This window comes from Cyprinodon tularosa, unplaced genomic scaffold (assembly GCF_016077235.1).
Source record: "Cyprinodon tularosa strain WSP-4 unplaced genomic scaffold, ASM1607723v1 ctg369, whole genome shotgun sequence".
In the NCBI taxonomy this organism is placed as follows: Eukaryota; Metazoa; Chordata; class Actinopteri; order Cyprinodontiformes; family Cyprinodontidae; genus Cyprinodon; species Cyprinodon tularosa.
In genome coordinates, this window is record NW_024039084.1 from 373,585 (window position 1) to 397,288 (window position 23,704).

The 23,704-nt window shown below is 42.7% G+C and overlaps 2 protein-coding genes across 3 annotated transcripts; one reads left to right on the forward strand and one right to left on the reverse strand.

Moving 5' to 3' along the window:
• The first annotated feature begins 8,641 nt into the window (after positions 1-8,641).
• On the forward strand, positions 8,642-14,105 carry gpr19 (G protein-coupled receptor 19). 2 transcript variants are annotated; one of them, XM_038296186.1, is made up of 2 exons: positions 8,642-9,122; positions 12,258-14,105. In XM_038296186.1, exon 2 carries the CDS (start codon positions 12,284-12,286, stop codon positions 13,547-13,549), a length of 1,266 nt encoding a protein of 421 aa, XP_038152114.1. In that variant the 5' UTR covers positions 8,642-9,122; positions 12,258-12,283; the 3' UTR covers positions 13,550-14,105. The 2 variants fall into 2 exon arrangements, with proteins under 2 accessions (XP_038152114.1, XP_038152113.1); XM_038296185.1 differs by having other exon boundaries at positions 8,642-8,920.
• crebl2 (cAMP responsive element binding protein-like 2) lies at positions 14,095-19,688 on the reverse strand. The gene is made up of 3 exons (XM_038296187.1): positions 19,459-19,688; positions 15,687-15,884; positions 14,095-15,240 (listed from the first exon to the last, which is right to left on the reverse strand). Exons 1-3 carry the CDS (start codon positions 19,471-19,473, stop codon positions 15,094-15,096), a joined length of 360 nt encoding a protein of 119 aa, XP_038152115.1. The 5' UTR covers positions 19,474-19,688; the 3' UTR covers positions 14,095-15,093.
• Positions 19,689-23,704: the final 4,016 nt, after the last annotated feature.

Consider the following 23,704-nt stretch of genomic DNA (forward strand, 5'->3'; position numbering starts at 1 on the left):
TTTTTCATGATATTCTAATTTTATGACCAGCACCTGTAGTAGATAATTAGAAAATAATTCACTGTGAAATGTTAATGTAGTAATTCTTTATTAAGTGGATGACGCTGTCGTTTTTGTAGTGTTTGTTGTATTTCTCATTTGGAAAAGTTATGGTCTGAAATATATTGCATGTTATACTGATGGAAAAAAACCTCCAACATTTGACCCATATAGTATATATATATATATATATATATATATATATATATATATATATATATATATATATATATATATATATATATATATATAATAGAAAAACACTATAGCATTAGCAGACATGTACTTGTACTTCAGTCTTTATAAAATCTTAAAATTATATGTAATTACCTGTATAATGTCATCAATACATGTATATTATAGTGCATCGTCAGTTAAGCATTTTTGCTCCTCTGTATTATTATTATGCTCCATTAACACATTAATTTTATTGTGATTAATTTTTATATGTTATATTACTTGATTTATACACTTCATTGACATGTTGACGATGCAATGTGATGTAAAATTAATCTACTGGTGCTATGAAGCAGCCAGTGTGTGTCAAAGTGATGAATTTAATTTTATTTTAAAAGTCTTAAGTCCCCCCTTGAGATCGGTCTAACTAGGGAGTACCAATATGGCGGCTGGTGGCTTCACTTTTAGCAATCCAGTGAATAAATACAGATCATTGGTCGTTCCGCCTAGCTAGCGGAGCGAGACATGCATCTGGCTGTTGTCAGGTTAGTTCTGACCTGTTTGACCAACCAACAGAACCTCCATCCTTCAGGTTGGTCTACCTGCTTGTTTTCCAACCAATCAGAAACCGTTTCCAGTAACATCAGGTTCTGATTGGCTGAAACTAAACAGGAATTTTAGAATAGCTCCCCCTGCTGGATGAAGTCATTTTATATGTCATTTAGAGTCAGCAGGATTTCAGTCTATCCAGCAGGTGGCGCCAACATGCTGTCAATTGTTTACACATGTTCGATACTTTACTCATGATAAATGGGTTAATCTGCACATTTCTTCATTTTGTGTGTGTGTGTTAGACTTCCTTCATGTGTCTTCTTTAATCACCTATTATTATAGCTATAAACTAATTAACCAGAAAGTGCCCAGATCCAGAGTCATTACTGAGCCAATCAGCGTCTTCATATCTATATCAGTCTATGTCAGGATTCACTGAGCTGGATCTCAGGAAGAAAACTCATTTCTACAAATGAATGTGTGCTTGTTGTAATAAGGCATTTACCCTGGGGAAAAAAGGGAAATCTATGCGGAGACTGCATACAGAAATGTATAATTGGAAAAAGACTGAGATCAAAGGTCACTTTATTCTGTGAAAACCGACTCATCCAGAGCCTTTTGTTATGATACAGTCTATTGGGTGGGTTTGGACCAGAACCTTCACTGAACCTAAACCCAGTTAGAGTTTTCCATCATTGCTCAGGTTTCAATAAACTGAGAAAAACACATTTGGAACCTTTTTAGTTTCTCTTCTTTCCACCCTGGGTTTCCCATAGCAACCGGCCTCGGGGAAAGGTCTCCTGTGCTGTGGTCGTCAAGGCAACAAGCTGCAGCAGCAGTCTCTGTCAATATGGAGCCAATCAGCAGGCAGACACCAACCAACGTTTCCTTTAGCAGAGCTCATCTGGCGGTCATGGCAGGAAGGATGAGGATGCAGGAGGCTGTAAACAACAAGCAGCTGTAAACGAAACGCTCCCCTACAAAAAAGGAAAGCTGTAAACACAAACAATGAAATGTAAGCATGCAAAAATGGCCACACTGAGCCTTAAGAAACAGTTACTGTAAACAACAAACTTTAGATGTAAACCAATGCACCCAATCGCGTCATAAATACAACAGACATCAACAAACAACACTCAGATCTATTTAACAATGACTGACTGATCAGTCATTGTTACTGATCAGACAAACAGATAGTCACAAAACATCCAGCCCAGCTGTAAACATCTGCATGAAGCTGATACTTTGTTCCCTGACAGGTGCTTCATGTTCAGAATAACTAAACAAAAATCATTTTGAACTGAACAAATTGGGCCTTAAGGATTCCATCTCCAGATTATTGTGCAAATTCTAGTAAACTTGTTTAATTCTACTACATGTGGCCAAAAATAGTTAAAGTGCTGCCCCAAATAGGTTGAAATATGGCTCCTGCAGCTGGATTTTCCTACTGGTTGAAATGATTCAGCTATGTGGTCCATGGGCGGTTCTAGACAGGGGCCAACGGGGGCCAGTGCCCCTGCAGATCATTTCCTGGACCCCGTACTGAAGATAAAACACTCATTCTAATGATGATATTTGCTGGAACAGACATGGTTACTGAAAGGTCCTTTGGATCTATTTCATTTTTTTTTTTTTTTTTTATTTAAAAGCAATAAGGTGATAGCTTCAGCGGTATTGAGATCCCGGTTTTCATCTGATAAATATTTTTTTTTCAAAACAAAAAGCTGAATTTACCAGTTTTTCTTGAGTTCTAATTCAGATTTAAATGGTAATTTTAACTTAAATTAATAAATAAAATCCTAAATTATAAATGTATATTGACCTAATATCCCAAATAATACTTTTATTTGATCTTTTAGATATTTAAATAGCTACAGGATTTTTATTTTTGATTTTAAAGGTAATTCCAAATGAACATTTTCAAGCCAAAAATAAAAATTTTTTAGTTGGAAGACATGTAATTTTAATTAAACCCAATTGAAATGAAATTGTACTTTATGCAGCTCTCTTGATATATTTGAACTCCTTGGCCTTTTAAAAAAAAAACTTTATGCTTTTCTGTGCCTCCATGAAAACACGCTAGAGTTAGCTTTTTCAAGTCAAAATGTCCGGAATGGCGTTGAGTTAGAGGCTATATACAGTAGCCCATCATAAGCCTTGTTTTTGTTTAGAAAACATGCATATAGGGCTTGCAGGTGGCGCAGTGGTTAGTGTTCATGTTGCATGCATGGAGGCCTTAGTCCTCGACACGGTCGGCCCGGGTTTGCATCTGACCTTTGGTCCTTTGCCGCATGTCTTTCTCTCATACCCCCTTTCCTGTCAGCCTACTTGTGAAAAAATAAGCCACTAGTGCTGTAGAAAACTAAAACATGCAAATTGAACCTGACGAATGGGTCCGCCCCTTGGAATGGAAGCCAAACCGCCCTCATTCCAAAGGGGTAGAGCTGTTCAATTTGCATGTTTTCTAAGAAAAAACAAGGACTTATTGGGCTACTGTATAAAACCTCAAACTCAACACTAGTTTGAGACTAGATTGTTCTTTTTTTTTAAACATTTTTGGGACTACAAACATGGCAATGCAAAAAAAATAAAAAATTACTCAAGGAGTAAAGGTCAGATTCCTTTTAGTGAACTATCAATGTCAGCAGTTTCTGCATTGCCCCTGGAAGCTGACAGGTAATAACAGGAGATGTGTCATGCTGTGGGCTTGGCTTTGATGTTTCACCGATCAGAAGGAAAAACCCAATCTGATTGTATCGGTTCTAATGACAGGATTAGACCAGAACACATGAAAATCCCATTTCAACCTTCAGTCTGAGTGATGAGTCAGACTGTCTGCAGCTCCTCAGAGGAGGTCTGGGAAACTGTGGATGCATGTGGTAAAACTGATGCAGCAGTAAGTTCAAATCAGTTTGGTCTATTTCTATGGCGCAGATATACAACATGTCATCTTGAGGCCCCTACAAGAAAGTGACTTCATTCTTCACAAAACAATGGTTGATTTGAATGAGCTAGTTCACTTCCTTTGTCACCATGGTAACTGATTCTGGACACATAACCTGCTCAGAAACAGGTTTAGTTTCAGTCTAGAGATGAGATCAAAGATAGAACCGGTGCTCAGAGGAACCAGTCTTAAACATCTCTTCAGCAGGTGAGGATTACACACTAGAAAAAAAAAAGAAAATTATTCACATTTCTAAAATAGGTGTATTTTCCTTTTTTTCATGCCTGTAGAAACAACACATCAATGGACTATTTAACTTTAAAATACTGATAAAAAACGTCATTATCTAATTTCCAGGGCAAATCAAACTCTTATCTTCAGGCGAAAATACTCCTTTTTAATTATCATCTTATCAACCTGCTCAAATGAGGCAAATACTCTAAATTTGGAAAATGTTTTAATTATTTTAAGATCAGTTTTTTTTCACTGTAGCAACAGAGATTATATATGTTCCCTCTGCTGGGGTGACTGACCTCTAAATGTTGGTTCTGTGAATTTATAGTCATATTTGGATATGCTTGGATCTGTGTATCTTTTTTTTTTTAGTATAATGCATCAATTACAGCAGCTCCCTCTGCTGGACTGGATCCAGCTGACCTCTGAATGAAGAAGAGTTAACAGGATGTTGGACAGAGAGGAAGCTAAATGAAAACCTGCAGGATGGTACATCGACTTTAAAGGAAAAGTCCGGCCATATTGAGAATTCAAACTTCTGAAAGTACTTTAAATATGAATTTTTTTTACAAACTGTTCAATAAATGATCAGTGTTTTTCATTCAGAGTAATTTTCATGTGAATGTGCTTTACTGAAGGCATCCATGTTTGTCAAAGAACTCTACTGCCACCTACTGGTTTGTGACGTCACGGTGCGGTATCGGCTGTTGATCAAGTCCCAGTGCTGTATCTGGTGTTTGTCACAACGCGCTATTATCCAAGTCATCTTGAAAACATTCTTCTTCCAAATGTTGGCTACATATTACGTGTCTTTTCTCTGGCCAGAAGTTCGATGGTAAATCCTCCCTCTTCAAGTTGGCAATCCTACGACCAACCCGTCCGTGGAGGATCAGGAATCAGAAAGGTGGAATAACTATTTTTTTTTTCACTTTACCCAATGTATTACAACATCCAACTGCCATGCACGTAAATAATTGTTGTTGTTTGCAGATGTGTCTAGTAGTTCCCATCGATTTTGCTTGTAAAGCCGTGAGAATGGCGCTAGGCTTACCGCACCGTGATGTCACTGCCAGTATTCTGTCAGACCAGCATACCTTTATTACCCTTATTAAAACGCATCGTTATTAGCAGCTATCAGTCTCACAGAATGGCTTCAGATAGTGCCAGTAGGCTCAGTAGGTTGTTATCACCAAGTGAATCCTAATCCTAACCATAAAGTAATTCCTTCCCTCATGAGGGAATAATCAATCTATTTAAGTGTAATCTGAAAACAATTTCAGTAGCGCTTCATGTACTGTAAAAATCAATCAATAAAAATAAAATTATCCACATGTTGCTCATATCAAACAAACTGAAAACAAATAAATCTCATGTCCTGTCAACTGGGTTGTAGAATCCTCTCCCTATAAATAATTCTCTGTGAAAAAATGCTGATCACTCTTTAAAAAGATCCTCATCTAACGGACATGCAATGTTTTTTTATAAGCTAATGAGTGAATGATTTGTTGTTGTTTTATGCACAAACTACAAAAAAAAAACACTAAATTGTTAAATAAAACAGTGTGCTTGGATGTAAGGAGTGCGGACACATAGGAAACTCTATGTAATACGTATTAATAAGGGTATGCTGGCCTGACAGAACATCAGAAGATGTCAGGAGTGAGGTGAATATCTGGGCAAAAATGGCCGCTCCCGGACTCAGTGATCGCAACGAAAATTATTTTTAATTAATTTTGATTTTTTTTTACTGATTAAAGCTAAATTAATTAAATCACCACAAGCGTATTAGTTTTTGGTATAAATAATGATCCTTTGGTTATTCCTTCCTGACTGATCCTTTAATGATGTTGAAGGCTGGGGTTGATTGTGGGCCCTTCTTCTGATTGGTCCTTTTACTGATCCAGAGTCAGAAGCTCTCAGATTCCAGCAGTGAAGCATCATCTTTACTGTCAGCTTTAGTTCTGCTCGATTTCTGGAGGAAAACCCGGTTAGGTTGGTCCAGAACCGCTCTATAATGACCCAGGAGTTTAGAATCTCACTTTGATCTGTGTTCATTTTAAGTCCACTGGAACCAGGTCGGTTGGTCCAAATGGAATTATAAATGGTATATAATAGGGGTGTTCTGTTCTGTTGGTTGGGGATTGGTTCTATTTATGTCTTGTGCATTGGGTTTGTGTTCCAATGGGTTCCAACGGAGGTGGAGGTGTCATGGTTTGCCTTTGTTTACCTGGCAGCTCACCCTCATAGGATCTACTGGAAGAAAATATGAGACCATCTGTAATAAAGATGAAGCCAAACTGGGCCCTGCATCATGACAGAGACCCAAACGTGTATCAGAATATTTAACAAAGATATGAACATTTTCTTTTGGGGTGTCCAACATGTTATTTAACTTAATGCTGTTTCTTAAAAACAAGTGCAAGCATGTTGGAACTGTGGTTCTGCATTCTTGGTTGGACCCACTTAGAGAGTTGAAGGTGCAGAGCAGAACCCGTGTGTGTCAGACTGGTTAGCAGGTGCTGATTGCAGACCCTGCTGGACCCACCTGGACCACTGATCTTTATTTATTCACTGGATTGCTGATTGCCAGAGAAAAGTGAAGCCACTGTCTGCCATGCTGGTACTCCCCACTCCCACTGGGATGTGCAGTAAAAATGCCTACATGTGTAGCATTTGGCTGCAAAAACAAGCAGTTTGCAGACTCTAGAAAGACAATTCATAGGTAATTTCACAGTCAGTGGATGTACTAACCAAGAAAATCAATATATATACGCCAATGTATCCTATAGCATAGTATTAGTCTGGCTATCTCATTATGAAGAAATGATTACTAACACTCATCCGCCTCCAACACAGCCAATCAGCTTTGAACCACACCTCCATGAAAGCCAATCAGCATCCAGAGTTAATCTTAAAATCTCTGCAAATCCACATCTCAGTCTGCTACCAGAAGCGCAGGCAGCGGTTGTGCTATGTTGGACTTCCATTCAGATGACCTCGTTTCAACCCACATCCAGCCTCTTTTCCACCATCAGAGTTTTATTCCTCCTGGACTCTTACTGCATTCTGTGTCTCATTTCAACCGGTCCGGCAGAAGGCCGCCATGTGGAGCCTGTTTCTGCCAGAGATTCCTTCCCAATGGGGAGTTTTTCCTCTCCACTGTCGCTTCATGCTTGCTCATCATGGACATCAAAGCTGGACTTCTATCTTCCAGGTCCCTGATAGAAGCTCTAGTATCAACTCATGCAGTCCTCTGTGTCTCTCATAAAGCTCAACATACCATCTTACCAACCAGCAGTCTACAGACTGACCAACTTCATCTATCTCCACTCCACCACCACTACAACAGACAGGAGTGTTCATGCAAGTCTTTCTTACTAAACAGCTGCAGGTCAATCTGAAATACCGGTCGCTAAGCATTTGTTCCCCAAACTCGTCAATGGAGTTTGTTTTTATACATCGAAGAGTTCAGAGATCTTAAAGTTGTAGGGAATCAACTGTTCCAAGAGTTGCATTTCCAGATTCTCCGGAGTGGTGCACGACTTGTGATTGGCTAGTCGGGATTTCTCGTTTATCAAGGGGGCGGGATTGTTGTGGCGGAAGGTTTGCAAGCAAGTTTGGTTGTGGCCGGTTTGTCGGAAGCATCTTGCTAACCAGTTAGCATCTTAGTGCTAGTAGGTTCCCAATGGGAAATTCCATTGGGACCAATTAGCACTAAATTGGTGACTTAGAAACGACACTGTCAAGGAACGCTATGGACAGAGGAAACATGCAAGAGGAGGAGAGTTTAGTGTCGGAGGTCGTGGATGAGTCTCCTCCTTCATACATTTTTTATTTAGAGGAGGAAAGCGGGGATGAAGATGTTGTGGAAGAGGACGCCAGGACGGCAGAAGCTTGGTTTGGTGTAGAAGGCTTCCAGCCGTACATGTTTGAGCCCTTGCCTCGCAACGCTCCCAGTTCTGTTAGCTCTACGCCTGCTGAAGACACAGACGTCCATCCCCGTGAACACTGGGACGCATCTCAATGGGAAAGGAAATTATTCTGATTTCAGTCGTTGCGTATATTAGCTGCGACATATGAATCAAGATGCTATGACCGAAAAAATGTGATTGACAGATGATATATGATTGGTAGAATTTAGGTGTACATGATTAAGCCAGAATAATTTGACATTTAAATATGACTTCCCTACGACTTTAAGCTCTGATTTGGACTGGATTTAATTAGATTTTAACTGGTTTTAAGCCATCTGTAAATTGTCCTTAGGTGGTTGTGTGATCTGTATTGCCCTGCGTCAGACTGGCGAACTGTCCAGTGTGTAACCCCGCCTCTCGCCCTTACACTACCGGAGTTATGCGCCGGCTGTGCCACCAGGATTTTTTTTTTTTTTAATAAAAATTTTCTAACTTTTGGGACAATATCATCTGATAAAGATTACATTTATATACATGTTTAAGCCAGAATGATTTGACATTTAAATATGACTTCCCTATGACTTTAAGTGTTGAACTTAAACGTGATTATTGATGCATTTCTGGACAGTTATGTTTTTGTTATGAATTAAATTTTATCTTCATATTATTGACCAAATAAAACAATAATATTTAAAACCAAACATTTTTTATCACTTTAATCATTATTTTATTGCTCCCCCCATTATATTCTGCCCGCGGCCCCAGAAAGCGCTCAGCCCGCCCTGCGCGTCTTCATCATCAGCATCCTGAAGAAGGACAGCCATGATGTCCGCCTCCTCCTCTTCCTCCTTCTGTTAAAAACCACCGGGATGAAGCACTTTTCCCTTCCGCTGATCCGAACTCTGTAACGGACACGGAACGTCGCCGAACCGGACCGGATCAGTTCGGTTCCGGTTCCGTTCAGACCGCCTCGGTGACGCTGCGGCTTGTTTACGTGCGATCTGGATGGAGGTCCAGATTCCCAGAAGGAAGAACCACATCAGGAAGTGATGCAGAGCATGTAAGATTCGGTTCGATTCGGTTCTACTGGTTCGGTAGCAGGTCCGGTGTGAACGGTATAGTCGGTATTTTTCCACGCGGGGCCCCAGGTTGGTGATGAAGATGGAGGCTGCAGCTGATTCTCAGAAAACGATCAGAACCGTCATGTTGGATCATCCAGGTGTTCTGAGCTGCATCCAGAGGCACCAAGCAACAGATTTAAGGTTTAAATCAAGAACAAAATATTAACAGTATCAATAAATAAACCTGATCTGAATATAAACAACAAACGGATCAGATGGTTACCATAGAAACCATCCTTTCTGCTCCACATCTGGCTTTTCTCTAGAAAATTTAGATCTTTTTAAAAGATTTTAACTTTTTAATTCCTTTAAAAAAATCTTCCTTTCTTTTATAATTAAAATGTGGAAAATCAATCTCCTTATTTTAACATGATGTTGGCAAATAAAGAGATAATATTTATGGGGAATTTTTATAATATGGAAAAATGATAACCCTTCAGACAGACGGAATGATGCTTTATTATTATGGTTGTTTTTAAATACATTTTATGCATTTTTATATACAGAATTGTCCATTTTTGCATAGTTTCACCTACATCTAAAATGACTCCAGCTGAATGCTTTAACACAGAAAAAAGTTTGAGTTTCAGCAACATCATCAGCTTGTTTATCCAGGATTTAAACACAACTGTGTTGATTTGTTATGTAGCTTTAAACTCAAATGAAATGTATCCACAAGGTCCAGAAACATTTTCTAACAAAAGGGTGTAACTTTGTTATGAAAGTTATTGGAGATTCTAAGGATGGAGGCTGATGGACCTACAGTTACTCGACGCTTTTATTTTGTTTATTTTCCAAAATTGAGCTCAAACATAGACTTATTGAACTCTTTCCTATTGTTGAGAACACGAAAGATCCAAAATACACTGATATTTATTTTTATGGGTATTAATGGATAAAAAAGGATGAATAACAGCCGATTCTGATCCCAACAGCTATATATCATGCATCCCTAGTATGCACACAATTTCAGTTTCATTCATCCATTAATGCATCCAGAAAAAATTTGGATTGACTGATGGATTTTTCCCCTTTCAGCTGCATCAGTTCAAAAGCAGCAAAATCAAATTTAGAAATTTGTTCCACATATTGTTGACAAGTCTACGTATTGAAATTATTGTTTGGGACATGTCTACCAGTCCTTCAGAAAGTTAGGCCTGGGTTCTAACATAAAGATGAAAGGTGTTCTATTTGTGACTTGTTTGGATGGCTGTAAAGGGGTTGCTAACGAGTAAATCCAGCCGAGTCACCAGGACAGCCTCTGTAAACACAGAGCTTTGTCTCATGGGTTGCTTGCAGCCTTAATGGGTTCCCTCAGAGGAGACTGGGATCCCTGCAGATTCCAAACCCATCCCAGTTGGCTACTGGAGAACAAGAGCGGTGGGATTTCTGGCTGGAAATTAGGATTAATTGGTTTTAGGTTGGTAATGAACCTGTCTAGGAATATTAATAAACCAAAACACTTACCAACTATCTGCTCTCAGGCATCAATGGATTTACTAACCAACCACTTGCTTTTCTAGTCTTTGAGTCAAGAGTCTTCATTGTCTAACCAACAACTGTGCATTGCCCAGGAGGACCAGGGGCAGTGCAGGGATGAAGCGGCCTAGTGGTTAGGGCATAGAGCTTGGAATCCTGAGGTTCTGAGTTCGAGCCCCACTCCCACAGACTGCACTCTGGCTCTCTGAGCAAGACCCTTAACCCCAAACTGCTCCCTGGGGGCCACACAAAGGCAGTCCACTGCTCCCCAAAGGGATGGCTGAAAAGCTTTGATAGTTTTGACGTCAGTTTAAATTTCAGGTTCTTTCCTGTTCTGTGCTTACAAATCAACATTTCAAAGGATTCAACAAACAAGCTGCTACTAAAAGACAGGTCAAACCTCATCAAACCCACCTGACTTTACCAGCTAAAACCCCTATGTTGAGTTTGAAGCATGAATGCTAATGCTAGCCTAGCCAGGGTAGCAAACATAAGGCTCATTTACAGTAGCCTTTTGAAACCCTACCAAGATCGGTCCGAGCATGGTAACCAAGGTAACCAGCGGTTCAGTTCTGGTTGGTTCTCAGATAACAAAGAGCGCATCAGCATCTCCTCACAGTAAGCCTCTGTAATCATGAAATTTCAGACATTCATAAAAATACTAGCTTCCCTACTGTGCCACAGGATTTCCAGTCATGATTCTGCTAAGCAGCCTCCTGTTGTTGTTTCCTGATTAGACTATCGTTTGTCGTATCCACTCCCCAAAAGCCGACTGTCAAGTAAATTCACCAAAGGCTGCCTTCTTCGTCTGACTCTCCGCAAACTTCCTGAATGTTACGGGTGCCGCCATGTTGATTTGCTTGTTTACCTCTAGAGAGCAGTAGTACCAACAGATTGTCACTAGGAGGCCAAGAACAGTGTTAGCTCGGTGTGTAAACGGTCGTAAGGAACCGAGCTCTGCACGGTTCAGTTTTCACAGGGCAGTGTAAATGGGGCTATAGTAGAAGCAAATAAATCCTTCTCTCCGTGAGTCACTAAGGACTTAAAGTCATAGGGAAATCATACTTAAATGTCAAATCATTCTGGCTTAAACATGTTTATAAATGTACTCTTTATCAGACGACATTTTCCCAAAATTTAGAAAATTTCTGTTTTAAAAAAATCCTGTCTTAAAATCTTTTTTTTTTCGTTATCTTCTGCAGGCCAGTTAGTTATACGTCAGCCTGAACACCTACATTCAGCCATCCATATATCAACGGTCATCTGTCAAATTTTTTCAGTCATAGCATCTTGATTCATATATCGCAGCTAATATGACTCATCCACGACCTCCGAAACTAAACTCTCCTCCTCTTGCATGTTTCCTCTGTCCATAGCGTTTCTTGACAGTGTCATTTCTAAGTCACCAATTTAGTCCTACTAGGTCCCAATGGAATTTCCCATTTGGAACCTGCTAGCACTAAGTTGCTAACTGGTTAGCAAGATGCTTCTGACAAACCGGCCACAAACAAACCTGCTTTGGAACCTTCCGCTCCAACAACGACCAATCACGACTAGCCAATCACAAGTCGTGCACCACTCCGGAGAATCTGGAAATGCAACGCTTGGAACAGTTGCTTCCCCACAACTTTAAGATTTCGGAACTCTTCGAGGTATAAAAACAAACTCCATCGATGAGTTTGGGGAACAAATGCTTAGCGACCGGTACTTCAGATTGACCTGCAGCTGTTTAGTAAGAAAGACTTGCGTGAACACTCCTGTCTGTTGTAGTGACCTCCTGTTTTTGTGTCTCCACAGCTCATCTCCAATGCTGCTGTACAGCAATGGTTTATGCTCAGTCAACAAACAGAGTTGGTGTAAATCCCTCCCTCCATTCTCCAGTCCTCATGTATCAGATGTCATTTAACTACTCCAAGAGAGAAAACTCGACTGTCCTGGCCACCTTACCCACCACTCCGCTCTATAGCCTCGAGGGCTCGACCTTCAGGCAGCCCAACACCTCTGCCTCCAGTGAGCTGACCCAAGGAGAGGTCGCTGTCCTGGGCCTGGTCTTTGGCGTCCTCTGGCTGGTCTCCATCCTGGGAAATGCTCTGGTTTGCCTGGTCATCCACAGGAGCCGACGGACTCAGTCCACCACCAACTACTTTGTTGTGTCGATGGCTTGTGCAGACCTGCTCATGAGCCTCGGCTGGGCTCCGTTTGTCCTTCTGCAGGTCACAGCAGGACAATGGCCGCTGAGCGCTGCTGCCTGTAAGATTGTACGCTACCTGCAGCACCTGTGCCCCGGTGTTCAGGTTTATGTTTTGCTGTCCATCTCTGTGGACCGTTTCTACACCATTGTCTATCCCCTCAGCTTCAAAGTGTCCAGAGAGAAGGCAAAGAAGATGATTCTGGCCTCATGGTTGTTTGATGCCGCCTTTATCTCCCCCTGTTTCTTCTTTTATGGATCCACAGACAGTCATTGTGACTTTTTCCTCCCAGACAGTTGGGGCAGCATAACCTTTGCTGCATTTCACCTTCTGATAGGATTTGTGGTCCCGGTTGGACTCATAGTATCTTTCTACCAGCGGGTGGTCCGCTACGTTTGGAGGATCGGAGCCGACGGCCTTACGGTGCGTCGGACTATGAACATTGTCCCGCGGACTAAAGTTAAGACCATCAAGATGTTCCTCATGCTAAACTCTGTTTTCTTCTTCACCTGGACACCCTTCTATGTGGCCCAGCTGTGGCACCCTAAGGAGGCACAAGTACCTGGTAGGCAGGAACTGTTGTTCTTCACAGCCATTGCCTGGATCTGCTTAAGCTCCACGGCGTCCAAACCTACCCTGTACTCCATGTACAATGCAAACTTCAGGCGCGGCATGCGGGAGACCTTTTGCATGTCGTCCATGAAGTGCTACCGCAGTAATGCTTACACAATCACCGCCAGCTCCCGGATGGCCAAGAAGAACTACGTTGGGGTGATTGAGATCCCAGTCCAAGCAAAGACCATCACCAAGGACTCTGTGTATGATGCATTTGATCGGAATACTAAGGAAAAAAAGGTAGCTTGGCCCACCAACACCAATCCCCCCAACACCTTTGTATGAGCTACTTGGGACAGTTGGAACCAACCCAAGAGCCATGTTGGCCAGTGGACCGACTCAGACTCCCAGAATGTGTTTCTTTGTGTGTAAAGGGCTACTTTATGATGGTCCATCCCTTCTGGTTGCCATGGTTTCCAACGCGGTGTCTCAAACGTTTTCTTGTTGGGTCATCTACACAGCCAGTGGACATTCTCAACAAGTGCTTCTGTAATCTGTGTGCTAGAAGCTAATGTTTGTAAAAACTGGTCCTACTGCTACCATCATGTGCTTTGTTGCTTTATTAGATGCTAAAAGAGCCAGAACCTCTGGTTACCTCATTACCTGGACCAAAGGAGGAAGATTTTTTATTTTGTCCCAGAGGCTGGGATATATGGATATAGTGTGTTCTGTAGGTGGCGCTGTAGGCTATATTTAGCTGTTACTAACAGGAAATAGAAGCAGAGGAACTGGGAGGGGGGCCTCCAGGAAATATTTCCGAGCCTGGTCCAGGTAAACATTGTGAAAATGTGCAGTAATATAAACATCTGCTGATTAAATAAAAAGGAGAGTTTTCATCAGAGTGATTCTGTTTTATTTGCTTTGACAAAGTTTGGTAAGAGCTACAAAGTTTATTTAGGTTTCACAAAGTGCTTCTGCTACAACAAAGAAAGTGGACAACATTCAGGAAATATTACATCATTAAGACAAAGAGAAGAAAACAAAAAGGATCTGGAGTTGTTTGTGGAACATGTTTCCTGCTCTAATGACACACGGAACTGGTTCAGGACCAGCTAACCTAAAACTATTGGGTCCAGAAGTGAATAGTATAGAAAAAAAAATTAAAAACAAACATTCTTTGTTTGATCCAAATCTAGACGATTCAGGGTTTGCTGAACCAGAGCAGCCTATCAAGAAACAGAGTTTATTTGGATCTAGAAAATATTGTCGCAATCCGATCCATAACCAGCTATCTGAACAACGTCTGGCTGACCCAGAACCGCTAATCCAGGTCTTTAGCAAGTCTAGAATCCACTGATCCAAACCCAGCTGACCCAGAACCCGATTCTCCAAAGTTTCACTTAATGCAAAACCAATTATCTCTGATCCTTGGTGCAGAAGCAGGTGATCAATTCTCATTCCCTCCGTTCCCAGCTGGTTCAGAACAGGCTGATTCAGAAGCTGCTAAAACATGGCTCCATGTGATCCAGAACCAGCTGAAACATCGGATCTATCACGCTACAACAGAAACACTGACATTTAGAGAGAAGATAAAAATCAAAACATCCTTTCTGAGCAGCGGGAAGCCGTCAGCGGGTCATGTGACCTGGAAACAACTAGGTGATGGAAGATAGCAGACCTCAGCCATATTTCAGCCACAATAGACAAACAGGAGATGAGATCAGTGAAGAAAGAATGAAAGGAGGTTCTTCTGATGAACGTTAAATTTCTAATGGTTTGGAGGAATAGGTCTGCTGGGTGGGATCCGGGTTGCATCCAGATCACAGAGGTGCTGAAAGGTCACGGAAAGCTTTTAGTAATTAAGGTGGAGGACAAGCGCCGCTGATGGTTTAACTCTGAGCGCTGCTGTTCTTCCCGTTCTTTGACGCTTTGGTGCTGCTGGCGCTCTGAGGAATCTTCTGCTCGTCTCCGGTCAGAAGAGCCTTGATCTCCGAGGGGATCTTTCCCTGGTCCATGGCGGAGCACCACTGTTTATACTGCAAGAGAGAAGCAGGATCAGGAGATCAAACCACTGATGAAGCACAGCGAACAACCCCTGAGGTTCAGAATCAGCTCTTCAGGTTTGGAGTTTCTACACAGGCAGTTATTAGTAAGAAGAACAACTGCTTGGTTCTCTTGTCTTTGCATCACAGGAACAACAGAACACCATGAAGCCTGAATCAGCATCTGGAGACAAATCAGCTGCAGCTGCAGCTCACAGACTGGTGCTGTCATACAGAGGAACACAATATGGAGGGAGGGATCCAGGTCTTACCAGAACCAAACAGGAATAATCAGCCCAGTTTCAGTGAGCAGAACCTGAACAGGATGAAGCGTTTGGAGGAAACTCGAAGTGCTGATGGATAATATCGGCTAAAAGCTGTTTAAAGTTGGACCGTTATCTATATTTTAGTTAAAGAGTAATTGTAATAACAGGCCTCACCATCTCCAGCTCCTCCCGCAGGGCGCAGATGGCTCTCTCCTTACTGGAAACCAGCTCTTCCAGGTACTGGTACCGCAGCTTCTTCCGAGCTCGGCACTCTCTGGCGCTCTGCCGGCTCCGCTCCAGTTTGGCCTTCAGATCGATCTTTGCTGGCTTGCGGCCTCGTTTTCCGGGCTTCTTCACCTTTCCGGCCACCATCTGAGGGTAGAGGAAACAAAGCAGTCAGTTTAGCCACAGAGGACCAGAGGTGTCCAGTAGCAAAGTGCAAATACTTTGTTACTTTACTTTTAAAGGATGTTCTTTTTCGGGCTGGATCATCTAAATAAGTGGTCTTCCTAATTGTCACTAATTCCGGGGATATGTTTGCATAAGGCTGTCCTACGTGCTCGTCCCCATCTTCACCTTACCCTATGCCGAGGGGGGTTACCTCCTCTCTAACACACTGATGAGAAAACGATTGAAATATGAACAAAAAGGGAACTTTTAAACATGATTATAAAGCTGATCCCAGTGGGAAATTAGTCCCTAACTAAGTAGGACATTGATAGCCGTACTAACCCTGTAGGGGCAGTGATAGCCATGCTAACCGTGTAGGGGCAGTGTAGCCGTGCTAACCGTGTAGGGGCAGTGATAGCCGTGCTAACTCTGTAGGGGCAGTGATAGCCGTGCTAACCATGTAGGGGCAGTGATAGCCATGCTAACCATGTAGGGGCAGTGAGAGCCATGCTAACCATGTAGGGGCAGTGATAGCCATGCTAACCATGTAGGGGCAGTGATAGCCATGCTAACCATGTAGGGGCAGTGATAGCCATGCAAACTCTGTAGGGGCAGTGATAGCCATGCTAACCATGTAGGGGCAGTGAGAGCCGTGCTAACCATGTAGGGGCAGGGCTAGCTGTGCTAACCATGTAGGGGCAGGGCTAGCCGTGCTAACCCTGTAGGGGCAGTGATAGCCGTGCTAACCATGTAGGGGCAGTGATAGCCGTGCTAACCATGTAGGGGCAGTGATAGCCATGCAAACTCTGTAGGGGCAGTGATAGCCATGCTAACCATGTAGGGGCAGTGAGAGCCGTGCTAACCATGTAGGGGCAGTGAGAGCCGTGCTAACCATGTAGGGGCAGGGCTAGCTGTGCTAACCATGTAGGGGCAGGGCTAGCCGTGCTAACCCTGTAGGGGCAGTGATAGCCGTGCTAACCATGTAGGGGCAGTGATAGCCATGCAAACTCTGTAGGGGCAGTGATAGCCATGCTAACCATGTAGGGGCAGTGAGAGCCGTGCTAACCATGTAGGGGCAGTGATAGCCATGCTAACTCGGTAGGGGCAGTGATAGCCATGCTAACTCGGTAGGGGCAGTGATAGCCATGCTAACTCGGTAGGGGCAGTGATAGCCATGCTAACTCGGTAGGGGCAGTGATAGCCGTGCTAACCATGTAGGGGCAGTGAGAGCCGTGCTAACCATGTAGGGGCAGTGATAGCCATGCTAACTCGGTAGGGGCAGTGATAGCCATGCTAACTCTGTAGGGGCAGTGATAGCCGTGCTAACCATGTAGGGGCAGTGATAGCCGTGCTAACCATGTAGGGGCAGTGATAGCCATGCTACCTCTGTAGGGGCAGTGATAGCCGTGCTAACTCTGTAGGGGCAGTGATAGCCATGCTAACCATGTAGGGGCAGTGATAGCCGTGCTAACCATGTAGGGGCAGTGATAGCCGTGCTAACCATGTAGGGGCAGTGATAGCCATGCTAACTCGGTAGGGGCAGTGATAGCCATGCTAACTATGTAGGGGCAGTGATAGCCATGCTAACCATGTAGGGGCAGTGATAGCCATGCTAACCATGTAGGGGCAGTGATAGCCATGCTAACCATGTAGGGGCAGTGATAGCCATGCAAACTCTGTAGGGGCAGTGATAGCCATGCTAACCATGTAGGGGCAGTGAGAGCCGTGCTAACCATGTAGGGGCAGGGCTAGCTGTGCTAACCATGTAGGGGCAGGGCTAGCCGTGCTAACCCTGTAGGGGCAGTGATAGCCGTGCTAACCATGTAGGGGCAGTGATAGCCGTGCTAACCATGTAGGGGCAGTGATAGCCATGCAAACTCTGTAGGGGCAGTGATAGCCATGCTAACCATGTAGGGGCAGTGAGAGCCGTGCTAACCATGTAGGGGCAGTGAGAGCCGTGCTAACCATGTAGGGGCAGGGCTAGCTGTGCTAACCATGTAGGGGCAGGGCTAGCCGTGCTAACCCTGTAGGGGCAGTGATAGCCGTGCTAACCATGTAGGGGCAGTGATAGCCATGCAAACTCTGTAGGGGCAGTGATAGCCATGCTAACCATGTAGGGGCAGTGAGAGCCGTGCTAACCATGTAGGGGCAGTGATAGCCATGCTAACTCGGTAGGGGCAGTGATAGCCATGCTAACTCGGTAGGGGCAGTGATAGCCATGCTAACTCGGTAGGGGCAGTGATAGCCATGCTAACTCGGTAGGGGCAGTGATAGCCGTGCTAACCATGTAGGGGCAGTGAGAGCCGTGCTAACCATGTAGGGGCAGTGATAGCCATGCTAACTCGGTAGGGGCAGTGATAGCCATGCTAACTCTGTAGGGGCAGTGATAGCCGTGCTAACCATGTAGGGGCAGTGATAGCCGTGCTAACCATGTAGGGGCAGTGATAGCCATGCTACCTCTGTAGGGGCAGTGATAGCCGTGCTAACTCTGTAGGGGCAGTGATAGCCATGCTAACCATGTAGGGGCAGTGATAGCCGTGCTAACCATGTAGGGGCAGTGATAGCCGTGCTAACCATGTAGGGGCAGTGATAGCCATGCTAACTCGGTAGGGGCAGTGATAGCCATGCTAACTATGTAGGGGCAGTGATAGCCGTGCTAACCATGTAGGGGCAGTGATAGCCGTGCTAACCATGTAGGGGCAGTGATAGCCATGCTAACTCGGTAGGGGCAGTGATAGCCATGCTAACTATGTAGGGGCAGTGATAGCCATGCTAACCATGTAGGGGCAGTGATAGCCATGCTAACTCTGTCGGGGCAGTGATAGCCATGCTAACCATGTAGTCCAGTTCTACTGTAAGATGCCTTGGTCAAGGTCAAGGACAGGCGTACCTGATATGTAACAACCAGAGCATGCATATTGCTTTAGGTTAATAGAATATATTAATTAGGCTATGTATGCCCCCCCCCCAAAAAAAAAGAAAAAAAAAAAAAAGAAAATCCACTTTTTTTTTTAACAACTCGACTACTGTATACACGTCTTAGATTCAAATTTCATTTGAAGAATTTAAAAAGAATCCTATTTTTTCAGTTTTGTAAAACGTATCCCTGCTCCTCTTGATATAATCCAGATTAAACTAATCCAGAGATCCGGTCCATTACAGTCTGTGTCAGAACCAGTGATCCGGATGTTCAGATTGTTGACACTGGTTCTGATCTGGACAACCTGGTCTGAATGAGTTGGGGCCCTGCTGTGGCCCTCCAGAGGAACCAGGCTCTCAGAACCTCAGGCTGAACCTCCAGAACCGGAACGTCTACAGCGCGCGCGCATTGATCGTATCGCTGATGGACCTCCAGCGGTCAGCAGAACCTTCCAGATTAAACCTAAAAGAACCGGGTCCATGTTCCAGTTCCTCTCTGATCCAGTAGGTCGGTAAATAGTCCGATCCGGACTATGAACCCAATCAGAACCATCTGGTAACCCGTTCAAACATTGATTCTGCTCGGGTTCGCTGTTCTATGTTGATTAAAAGGAACCCGGTTCGGCAGAGTCATTACCTTGTTATCTTCCATCGCGTTTCAAAACAAAACAAAATCTGGGGATCAGCGTCCGAACCGAATCCCAGCAGCAGAACAACAGATGGTCCGGCTGAGCCAGATCATGAACGACTCATTAGAATCCAGCTGATCCAGCTTAGAACAGGCTGTGGTTCCGTTTGATCCAGTTCAGGGAAGTCCCTGCATTGTTTACATCTTCGCTTCCCGTCTTCTTCTCTTGTGTGTTCTGGGTCGCCTACCACTTCCGGAAGAACGCCGCCTCCTCCTGGACAAAACGGGTATGAGCCCCGATTACAGATCAGAATAGAAACCAGTTTTACATGGAAATATTCCTGTTTTTTATTTTTATTCCTGAATCTTTCTTGAATCTTCAGCCCATTTATTCTATGGTTGTATCAAAGTTCTGATTCAAATATTAATTCTATATTTGTACATCCAATAAAGAATAAATAAATAAATTGAACTTTATTGCTCCCCCAATATGGGCTTCACGGTGTTGCAGTGGGTAGCATTGCTGCCTTGCAGCAAGAAGGTCCAGGTTCAATTCCCAGCCGGCATCTTCCTTCGTGGAGTTTGCATGTTCTCCCTGAGCATGCATGGTTTCTCTCTGGGTACTCCGGCATACTCCCACCACCCATCCCCTCCGGCTTTTCTAAATTCTCTGTGCGTGAATGGTTGTTTGTCCTGTTTGTCTCTGTGTTTCCCTGCGATGGACTGGCGACCTATCCAGGGTGAACCCTGCCTCTCGCCCATAGACAGCTGCACCAGCATCCCTGGCGACCCCAGCTGGGATAAGCGGGACGGAAAATGGATGGATAGATGATCTCACATAGAATAAATTAACTCATGCATTTAACCCATCCCCTTTGGGCTGCGGTTGTGCGGTGGGGTTAAGGGTCTTGCTCAGAGATCCAGAGTGACAGTGACAGGGTTTCAATCTTCCAAGCCCAAATTTTTGCACTCAACAGACTTCCAGTCAAAAGGAAAGAGTCCAGTTACATTCTACCTTTTATTTTGTCCAGGATTGCGTCATCGAACCAGGACAGGGAGAGAAACCCATTTGTTCCTCTAAATGTCAGTTATCACTACCACCTGCACTGTGTTCCTCTTTATTTTGGGTTTCTTATTACTGGATCTGTGTGCAGGTCTGAAAGCACTGGATCGTAGATGATTAGGAGCAGCTCAGAGCATCTCAGAGCCATGATGACCTGCTTTGATCTCTTCATCACAGTTTTCATAGGGGCTTATCCATGCATGCTAATTGCTCCAGAATGAGAGACATTTCAGGTCTTCGGCCCTTTTTGTCCCTTCTGTGTACTCTGCTCTTTGTCCCTCCCAAAAAAACAACAACATGAGATTCAGCTGATTTTCTGTTACACAACCAGGAAGGACAACACTCTTCAATTAGGGTCGATGTTGAGCGTTTGTTAAGTATTACAGGGATCTTGTACCTTTACCAGCATACTTCATCTGTCTAAGCATGTCCCCTGGGTCTGTGTCAGCTGCCTGAATCCCTGGTACTGATCTGATACGGCAGATCATCTGATGGCTTCTCTTTCTCATAGGTCAGGTGTTTTCCCACCATGGGAGGAAAACTAACAGGTTTCAATTCCTTAGAAAGAGGATCCATTTTTTGTTTGTTTGTTTTGTTTTGTTTGACAGACTTCTTTATACTTTCTATTGGACATATGTCAACAAACAATAAAAATAAATTCACATACAGCTGGCCGAATGGTTAGGGCATAGAGCTTAGAATCCGGAGGTTCTGAGCAGGGTTTGGATTTACCGTTAGGTAAAACTAGGCAGTTGCCTAGGACCCCAAATTCCTGGGGGGTCCTTAAAACTGTTTACATGTATGGTTAATACAGCCATTCCTTATTTGTGCACATTAATTATGTTTTTGATAAAAATCCTTTCACTTAAATGCCATCAGGATGCTTATAATATTAAGTGTCTCAGCCCCCCCCCCCTTCAGTGTCCATCATATTGGATCAGTCCATTTGCTGCACATGATCACAAAGGTCCAAACAGACAGCAGCAAACCATTTGAAAACAAATGTGATGCCACCTTAGCGCATTTGTCGCTATATTTAGCAACTTTTCAGACCCCTCTAGCACACATTAGCGCAAATGTACCAACTTTTTTCTGCTACTGGACACTTTGGCGACAACATCTAAAAGCAGCGAACTCTGCTCTCCAGAGCAAGTAAATTGGTAACCCCGCCTCCTGCTCTCCTCTATCTTGTCTGCTGTCATGATTCATGCAGCTATTATTTCATCCAAATGAAAAATGGAGAACAGAGAAGCAGATCATGGCTTGTCTGCAGTGAAAAGAAGGACTGGGTTATTTACTTTTGCCTCTTTGGAAACACAGGAAGGAGCAATCAGCTAAGTGAGCTTAGTGCTTGGAAAAAATCTTTCATTCCTTTAGAGACAGAATAAAAAGTCAGCTGAGTACAAAACATAGAGAGGAAAACAAGAAGAAAAGGGACAAGAAGAGAGACAAGAAGAGAGGGACACAACCTAGAATGAATAATATATGTCTATTTTATTAAAATTTCTCTATCTGTATAATGGGTCTGTTTTATATGTTGTCTTCTCAGTTCAGAGGGCCGCATGCCTGTCTTTGCCTAGGGCCCCAAATTTCTTAAATCCACCCCTGGTTTTGTTTTTGAGCCCCACTCCCACAGACTGCCACTCTGGGTCTCTAAACAAGACACTTAACCCCACACTGCCCTCCAAGGGGATACGTTAAACGCAGAGGTAAATTTCTCCAATGTGAGATCAATAGAGTTCAATAATAATTATTAAAAACTTTAATTGATAAACAGCGTTAGAAAATTTTTATATTTTATCATATAATTATCTAGAATGTTTGTTTTAGATTTATATATATAAATATATTTATATTCAGCTTTTTGTAATACTATTGGATTATAATGTAATGTAATGTAAATCCTTTTATTTTTAGGGATTTTAGGGATCCTTTTAAGGATCCCTAAGGATTTTGCTCAGGAACCCGGAGGCTGTGAGGATCGACCAGAAGCTTGACACTCACCTACTAGGCCAACACTCCCCCCACATTATCACTTTAAAGGTAGTTTACATATACTATCCTTCTAAAATATACATATACTGTCCTTTGTCTGCTTGGATGTATGTTTCCTGGACGGGGCTGCCTGTGGAGCTGGTTGGAGGTTTCTTCCTGTTAAAAGGGAGTTTTTCCTCTCCACTGTCACTGCAAGCATGCTTAATGTGAGGGATTGCCTTTGAGCCTATAAGTCGATGCAATCAATATGTTTCCTTACACAGAAAACTGATTCAATTTGACTGTATGATCTGGATGAATTGCATTTGTAAGTGCCTTGAGATGACGTGTGTTGTGAATTGGTGCTATATAAATAAACTGAATTGAAATTGTCTTAAAGTTTATGTTTAATTATTTGTAAGGAGTACAAAATAAAAGAGCTTATTTGGGCCCCTTTTACAGCCTTTTTTAATTGAGAGAGTATACTCATAAATGTAATGATATGTGTTTGCGTGTTCATGTAGATGTAGCGTTAGCAATTTTAGTTAGCCATGGATTGTTTACCACCTTTTGACAGTTTTCTGCAAAAATGAAGCCCAAAATCAACACACTGGTTTTAACATGAAAAAGTCAGTGTTTTACGTATTTACACCTTTACTGAAAAACCCTTTTAAATTTTAACTTAGTTCAATTTTAAGTTCTATTAGATTTTTTCATATTCTGATTTCATCAAATTCTATTTTTAGAAAACATCAATATATTTGATTATACCAATGTCTCCTCATTTATAAATAATAAAAACACATTTGTTTAGGATTGCCTTCGACTGTTCTAGTTAAATAGTTCAACTGAAGCATCATTAGTTCAACTTTTTTATTTTCTTTAGTCCAACTGTTTTAAATGTTCTTTCTTGTTTCTGCCTGTTTTATTTATTTATTTTTTCCTACTTGCTTTGATTCTGTTTTATTTTCCTATATTTTAATCATGTAAAGCACTTTGCATTGTCTTTGTACTGAATTGTACGGAGCCCCTCTGATGACATGGACAAAAAAATTTTTTAATTGTGGCCACGAAGTAGTACTTCGCGGCCACGCAATAAGTATAACGTGCGCACGAAATACTTATTAATAATATAGATAAATCCGCCCCTGTTTTCAGGCTTATGTTAACTGTAATGACTTATCTTGGACAGGCTGCTACTGTATGTAAACGGGCCTT